This window comes from Schistocerca nitens, chromosome 4 (assembly GCF_023898315.1).
Source record: "Schistocerca nitens isolate TAMUIC-IGC-003100 chromosome 4, iqSchNite1.1, whole genome shotgun sequence".
Taxonomy (NCBI): Eukaryota; Metazoa; Arthropoda; class Insecta; order Orthoptera; family Acrididae; genus Schistocerca; species Schistocerca nitens.
Genome location: NC_064617.1, coordinates 196,106,260 through 196,114,331, shown reverse-complemented (window position 1 = coordinate 196,114,331; position 8,072 = coordinate 196,106,260). Strand labels below are relative to the sequence as shown.

General features: G+C 39.5%; 1 protein-coding gene across 3 annotated transcripts in view; it reads left to right on the top strand.

Moving 5' to 3' along the window:
- The first annotated feature begins 2,435 nt into the window (after window positions 1-2,435).
- The window catches only part of LOC126253246 (uncharacterized), an 81,053-nt gene continuing 75,416 nt past the window's right edge, over window positions 2,436-8,072 (top strand). For 2 of the 3 annotated variants that reach the window (XM_049954439.1, XM_049954437.1), the window contains exons 1-2: window positions 2,436-5,968; window positions 6,077-6,316. In XM_049954439.1, the coding sequence (XP_049810396.1) occupies window positions 2,781-5,968; window positions 6,077-6,316 (3,428 nt within the window). In that variant the 5' untranslated portion in view covers window positions 2,436-2,780. The remainder of the gene's footprint in view (window positions 5,969-6,076; window positions 6,317-8,072) is intronic. The other variant, XM_049954438.1, reaches the window with a different exon arrangement.

Sequence of the window (8,072 nt, the reverse complement as noted above, 5' to 3'; positions counted from 1 at the left end):
TACCAAATTTAGAATGTCTGTGTATTACCACATTCTAAATTTGGTAGCACTTTTTCATAAAGAACCATATCATCTATCAAATATATGACATTGCAACTAACCCATTCGAGTCACTGAAACAGTTTTTTTTTTTTTTTTTTTTTTTTTTTTTTTTTTTTTTTTTTTTTTTTTTTTTTTTAAATGGTTCACCCACCCTTAAGCATTTGCAAGTAGCTCAGGTAACGTAATGTGGTAATACACAGACTGTCCGCCCCTCGTGGTCTCACAGTAGCGTTCTCGCTTCCCGAGCACGAGGTCCCGGGTTCGATTCCCGGCGGGGTCAGGAATTTTTCCTCCCTCGAGATGACTGGGTGTTATTGTGTCGTCTTCATCATTAACATTCATCCCCATTACGGTCGGAGGAAGGCAATGGCAAACCACCCCCACTAGGACCTTGCCTAGTAAGGCGGCGCGGTTCTCCCGCGTCGCTCCCCTACGCTCTGTAAAGAAGTATGGGACTCATCATCATCAATACACAGACTAATTTTCACGAAATGCAACGATTGGCAACTACGTGTAGATGAAACGAAAGTTATGTACTCCACGAAACGTAAAAATGTAGTAGCCTTAGACTATATTATTAATATGACTGGAATCGTTCATATCATACAGATTCACTTGAGTTACAAACGGAATTTTATATAGGCTAAGTTGATGGTATAGTCTGTTCACAAAGAGATGAACGAGAAAACCTAGTTCTGGGTCTGTAAAAGTTGATTGACTTCAGGCTGCTCATATTTTGTGTCTGGCCACTGCTAATGACAGCTATCTAATACAGAATTTTGTGTATGTAGCCACTGTGAAGTGATAGCTCAGGCGTATTTGTCTTGTGTCACGAAATGATACATCTGTCAATGAGTGGCGAAGAAGATCCTGGCCTATCAAAGGCAGGGACAGATAATCTTTCCACTCCTTGGAGAAGTACTTAATGGGTTGGAGCTAGAAAAATAATGATGTAGCTGACTGCTGCGAGCTGAAGAAAGAGTCCTTCAACCCATTCTCTCAGCCAATGAGAAAAGCAGATACATACAAAAGGACAATCTTCAGTCGTGTGAGAGTAATTCACAATTTTTGCCAAGACAATTCTGGGAAAACATCAGAACCTGTCGTTGCTTGCGGCATAGATTGATATGTGATCACAAGTGTAGTGCCAGCACTGCATGATGAAACCACCTCTCTGCAGCTAATGTGCTGGCAGTCAATTGGTGGAGCTTGCTTTGTCTACTTCTTGCACCACTTCTGAATTTGTTCATCTACTTGTGAACAGACTATATACCAAATTGCAGACGTCGATTAACTGGCAGGACACCGGGAAACTGCTGTTGGTGTACGTAAGAAAGTGCATACAAAACAAGTTGAGAAGTTTAGTCAGAGTCGAATACAAGATTTTGGACAGGTAGGGGAGTGGGAGTGGCTGAGGTCATAGAAATTTTGTATCACCAGCTCGACTTCAAATTCTCTAGATTAAATGATATGTTTTCTTAATCTCTTACATTACCAACTACAATGGTGAGACTGTTAGGTCTGAAAGCTGTGTTGGGCAAATTTTTTTAAATTTTTTGCTACTAAGAAACAGGTGCAATTCTTCGGAGGGAGCTGTAGCCCCATAGTGCCTCCCTCCCCCCATCATCCGCTGGATTCGCCCTTGTGTTGAGTGAGGAAAAGCATTGTGAATTACAGTGGCCTGTGTGCCTAGCGCGACAGTGTAGCAGATATGGAGAAAAATTACAATCGGCAGATATCAAAGCAAGGTTTTATGTTTCACGAAAACCTGCCTCAAAATTTTCAAATCGCGTTAGCTGAGGCGTAACCTACGAATATTTTTCAACCCCTCTACATGTAACTTCGACGTGATTGCGAAAATAAAACTAATTTCATAACCTATTCGTTCATATATTAATGTATGACGCAGGAAAGATCTTAAATTTTCTGAAGAAAGCAAAATTTGATGTATTTTTTTGTACACCGGTTATTGTTTGCACACATGTATAGTTAAGCACACTTAATTTTGTATTTACCCTATTATGTGATAACACGTTTTCATAACAATTGTTACTATTTCGATTTTAATGGAGAATTTATTGTATTACCAAACAGTTTTAGCTTAATAACCATGCATGAATATTTTGGGTTCAGTCCATTGTTTTCTTTATTCACAGTATTCTCAGGGTGGAACATAACATTTCTACTGCTTGAAGAATTGTCTGTGTGGTATACATTCAGGAAATTGTCAGAAGGGCAATGTCTTGCCGCTTGAGCTTTGCGCCAATAATCATACTGATACTCTGCGCCAATAACCAACGCCATCTAGGCGGCGTTGAAATTACTCACTACTTTCCCCAACGAGTTTAATTTGGCAATGTTAAATCTGCGTTTGCAAAGAGTTTCGGAAGCTGGCGAAGTACACGTGCGAGACGTGCATTACTACTGTGTTATTTAGTTGTGTATATCGACCATATGTTTAAAATGGCTTTGGCGTTTAGTGTTGTCATTCACTCTTGTGTGTCGAACATTGTGTCAGCTGTGAACGTGTGTCTGTTGGAGTCTGTCAGTTCATTGTTTGATTATAAAGAAATGAATAATAAACTTCTGTCAAACCGAACACACTTATAGTGATTTATTCATACGATTATTGATTTCAGCGGATGGAGCTAATTTTTCGTGCCGTGTAGTGTCTTATTATTTGTCGTATGGCATAAATGATGTAATATTTTGTACTGATAATATTTAGGTAGTTAGCCATGGCTACAAGACGGTGTAGGATAAAAGCAGTTGCTAATGTGTCGGTTTCAAGGGGACGTTGTGGTGAAAAACCCCGAGAAAACGAAAAAATAGACGAGAAAACTTCGAGTGACTCCTCAACCACGCCAGATTATCATGAAGTTACCCCAAGAGAAACAATATTATCCGAAAGTGCAAGCGAGTTTACCGTACTTGGAAAGCTGCACGATGATAGTTCATTAAACGAAACGTTAGAAAACGCTCCAGTTTGCCACTTAGTACAAAATTCTGAAAACGGCAGTGAGCCGACCTGTTTGGAAGGAAGTAGCAATAGCTGTTCTAGTCCTATGGGTGCACCAAATGTAGTTAGCTCTAAGTTGATACAACAGGGATATGTTGACATTGTACAAAGAGGTAATTGTGATAGCCAAGAGGTATCTCTGTGTAATAGACCAGATGAAGGTATTACAGATTCAGCTGGAGAACACAGTTTTAAAACTGAGGATACTATTGATTCAGTAAGGCCGGATGAGTCCTGTGTTACAGGCGCTCAGAAAATTGACATAACAGAAAAGAAGATACCATCAGCACCTTTAAGACTATCGCGGAAACGTATGAAACCAACAGTTTCTCTTTCCTCAGTAAACAGGAAAGTGAAAGAAAATTCTACACTAGAAATAACACAGCAATGTAGTTCGTTAAACGAGACGTTAGAAAACACTTCACTTGGTCACTTAGACCAAAATACTACAAATGTTAGTGAGCCGACCCATTTGGAAGCAAATGGCAGTGATCGTTCCACTCATGAGGATACCTCAAGAATAGTTGACTGTCATTTGGCACAACACACCGGATATGCTGATGCTCAACATTCAGATAATTGTGATAGCAATGATGTATCTTTTTGTAATAGAACAGATGAGAAAATTGCAGCTTCAACTGATGAACATAGTTTTAAAATTGAAGAGAGTATTAAGTCTGAGGGGTCGGGGGAGTCCTGTGCCAAAAGTGTTCATGAAACTGACACAGTGGAAATCAAGACCTCATCTGCACCCACAAGACTATCACGAAAACGTATGAAACCAACAGTTTCTCTTTCTTTAATAAGCAAGAAAGCGAAAGAGGGCCCTACAGTAGAAAGCTCTCCAGTTTGTAACTTAGTTGAAAATTCTGCACATGTCAGTGAGACAACCTGTTTGGAAGCAAGTGGTGGTGGTGGTGGTGGTGGTGGTACTAATCCTGTGGATGCACAAAGTGTAGTTGACTGTCACTTGACACAACACACTGGATATGCTGACATTCAGCAGTCTGATAATTGTGCTAGTGAAGATGTGACTCTTTGTAAAAGAACAGAGGAGGGTGTTACAGCTCCAACCAGTGAACACCATTTAAGAACTCAAGAGAGTATAGATTGTGCAAGGTTGGGGGATTCCTGTGCAAGTGCTCAGAAAATAGATGTAACAGAAACCAAGATATCGTCTGCACTCTTACGACTACCACGAAAACGTATGAAACCAACAGTTTCTCTTTCCTCAGTAAACAAGAAAGCAAAGGAGAATCCTCCAATAGAGAATGCGTCAGTTCATCACTTTGTTGAAAATTCGGCAAATGTGATTGAGCTGACCAGTTCAGAAGCAAACAGTGGTGGTTTTTCTGCTCCTTTGGATGCTCAGAGTGTAGTTGACTGCCACTTGACACAACATCAGTCTGACAATAGTGCTAGCAAAGATGCATCTCTTTGTGAAAGAACAGATGAGGATGTTACAACTTCAGCTGATGAACACCATTTAAAGACTCAAGAGAGTATCGATTGTGAAGGGTTGAGGGATTCCAGTGCCGCAAGTGCTCAGAAAATAGATGTAAAAGAGATCAAGGTATCGTCTGCACCCGTAAGACTACCACGAAAACGTATGAAACCAACAGTTTCTCTTTCCTTAGTAAACAGGAAAGCAAAAGAAGGTTTTATACAAGAAATAACTCAGCAGTGTAAGCCAGTAAATGAGACATTAGAAAACACTTCGGTTCGTCATTTAGTCCAAAATTCTGCAAGTGTCAGTGAGGCGACCTGTTTGGAAGCAAATGGCAGCGATCGTTCCACTCCTGAGGGTACGCCAAGTAGAGTTGACTGCCATTTGGCACAACACCCTGGATATGCTGATGTTCAGCATTCAAATAATTGTGATAGCAATGATATATCTTTTTGTAATAGAACAGATGAAAAAATTACAGCTTCAACTGACGAACACAGTTTCAAAAGTGAAGAGAGTATAAATTCTGTGAGGTCAGGAGAGTCCTGTGCCACAAGTGGTCATAAAACTGACACAGTGGAAGTTCAGACATCATCTGCACTCACAAGACTACCACGTAAACGTATGAAGCCAGTAGTTTCCCTTCCCTTAGTACACAAGAAAGTGAAAGAGAATTGTACAGCAGAAGTAATTCAACATTGTAGTGCCAATAAAACTGATGATCATTCTACTGCTCAGGCTCCTAAAAAGTTGCAGACCTTTGCCACAAGCTCTGACCTGCACCAAGATGTAGAAACAGATGGTTCTGGAAGAACTATTCCAGCTGTTGGCTATGAAACTGGAAGTTCTAGTGCATCACGTGAACTTCATAGAAAAACTGGTCCTGAATTTCTTTCACAGACCTCTGTAGAAACCCATGGTTTTCAGACCACTGTATGCAACCCTGAAAGAAAAAATAAAGTTGCACCTGATGTTATATCTGTGGATACACCTGTTGGAGAACAGTGTACTAGTGCTGTTGTTAACACACCCACTTATGAAAGCCCTCCAGTGTGTGATTCTCCATCAGCAGAAAAGGACAAAGGGACTTCACCTTCAGTAAAATGTTCTGTTAGTCAGTCGATAAAAGAACGTAATCAGTTGAATTCATTTAGGTCGAGGTTTATCAGACCAAAGCCACTCCTTGAATCAGCAGCAAGGCGTAACAGAACTGGTAGTATTGGAAGTGCTAGTGAATCAGACAGTGAAAAGAAATCTTTGTCATCTGCAACGACTGTAAGTCCTCCATGGAAACCAAGAATTAAAACATCTAGAACTAGGTTAACCCATGTGCAATCCAGGAAGAATGACAAGCTGGCTAATGCTTCAGGTGTGAGTACTGATGAGTCGGAGGATGAACGTAGTTCAGTTTCTAGGGCAGCAACAATATCACCACCAAAGAAAATAGCAAGATTAGATAGGTATGCAATTTTGTGTGTTCCAAACTGGGAGTAGAAAGAATACATTTTTAGTATTCATTTGTGAATATAATCAGAAGTATATGTAATGACATACATTTTTTGTTTAAGTTACAGTGGAAGTGATACTTCACATAGTGAATTTTCTCAAGAGGTATCAGAGGAAAGTTCATCGCCCATAAAGAAACCTTATACTAAGCCAGAACGGGTAACCAAAAGGAAAGAATACCTGAGACGTATCATAGAGATAAAAAAAGAGATTTCACATAAAGTGAGTGATGGCAAAGTGAATAGGAGTCGTCTCACCATGTTTGATCTAATTTACTACAATCCAGTCACAAATCCAATGAAGTAAGTAGTCACATATGAAATACATTTTATATTATGTTCAGTGGTATTAACATTTTCTGACATTTTTTTGTCTTCATAGTTTTGTGTTCTGAAGTTTTTCGGACTGAGTTGGCTAAAAATAACACAACATTAACAAGGAAAAAGTTTGATACCATGTCAAGAATTTATTAAATGCTAAAGACAGGCATTATTTTTCACTTAAAGAAGTGTAAAAATGTGTTCTTTCAAGGGTGCCAGAGTAAACTGTGGTGTGGGACTAACATTTAAAATCTGATTAATGCAAATGTCAGACAGCACTAGATCAACCAGTCAAGGTTGGGAATAACACAGCATGACCATATTTGAGGAGCTCTCTCTGTATTTGTGTTAAATTAATTACAGTGTAATTATTAGGATTTCAAACTCTTATGTACTGATTCCCACCCCATTGCCATAATCAGTTTGTCACCTATTGGTGCAGGGAAGTTTGTGATTATACATATTGCATTGGTCTTTTGAAATATTAGAGAATCTGGAAACGCACAGTACCAGCTGTTGAATTTTACCCGTGAGTCAATCAGGATGGCAGGTAACACTGTTTCATCCTAATGCAAAATGGAGGGCGTAATGTCACACATTCATGAAGTGAACAGATGAAGACAATCTTGTTATACAAAATAAAATCAAAATAATTCATTACCTGTTTAGCAAAACAATATAACAAAGTTTTAAAGATATAATGGTGCACAAGTTACCCGTGCCAGGTTTTTCATGTCCCTCATCTAGTATTTACTGTAGCTATAATGATTCAGAACTTGTAGCATGTAACTAAATTATTTCCTTATACGACCATCCTGTCAAATGATTTCTGTAGTTTAATTTCTAGAAAATGCTTTATTCCTTCCTTAACGAGGGACACAATGCATTACTTTCAACCCTGTTCTTGTGTCATTTTGTAGGTTGACTCCTCATGGTGTGACAACATTTTTAGCTCTTTTATCCACATTTATTTCTTTTAATAGTGTGTGTGTGTGTGTGTGTGTGTGTGTGTGTGTGTGTGTGTGTGTGTGTGTTTGAGAGAGAGAGAGTGCTAAGATTTCAAATAACTTTAGCCACCATGACTACTAAAAGTATTTATTATTATTGATTTATACCCACTGAGGAGTGCTTATGACTAGTTCTTCTTTGATGCTCTCTTCTGTTCTCAATATCTCTCTTGAGCCCTGCTGACAATTTCTCCTTCGTCTCCTGTGAAAGCGGCTTCCCATGTTTAGGGACTCTAGGGGTCCAAGACTCTACCACAACATAAAATTTGGAACGATCTTCTACCTCAAGATCAGAGATCCTAATTGAATCCAAGTCCTTTAGTAGGTACTTCATAAAGCCACATGCTTAACCAATGAGATGATCTTCTTGGTAAGCCTATTGTTGTTCATTCGTTGTAGGTGCCCAATAGAACTTGAGCCTCCTACGTTGCATACTCGTGTTGGCTGATTCTGACTGTTGATACAGATTTAGCTTTATTGTGATAGTTTTTTATTGATGATGTGTACAGACAAAGCTTATATGATAATGCTTGTATTTTGTTATTGTTAGCCGACCGCGGTGGTCTCGCGGTTCTAGGCGCTCAGTCCGGGACCGCGCGACTGCTACGGTCGCAGGTTCGAATCCTGCCTCGGGCATGGATGTGTGTGATGTCCTTAGGTTAGTTATGTTTAAGTAGTTCTAAGTTCTAGGGGACTGATGACCAGAGATGTTAAGTCCCATAGTGCTCAGA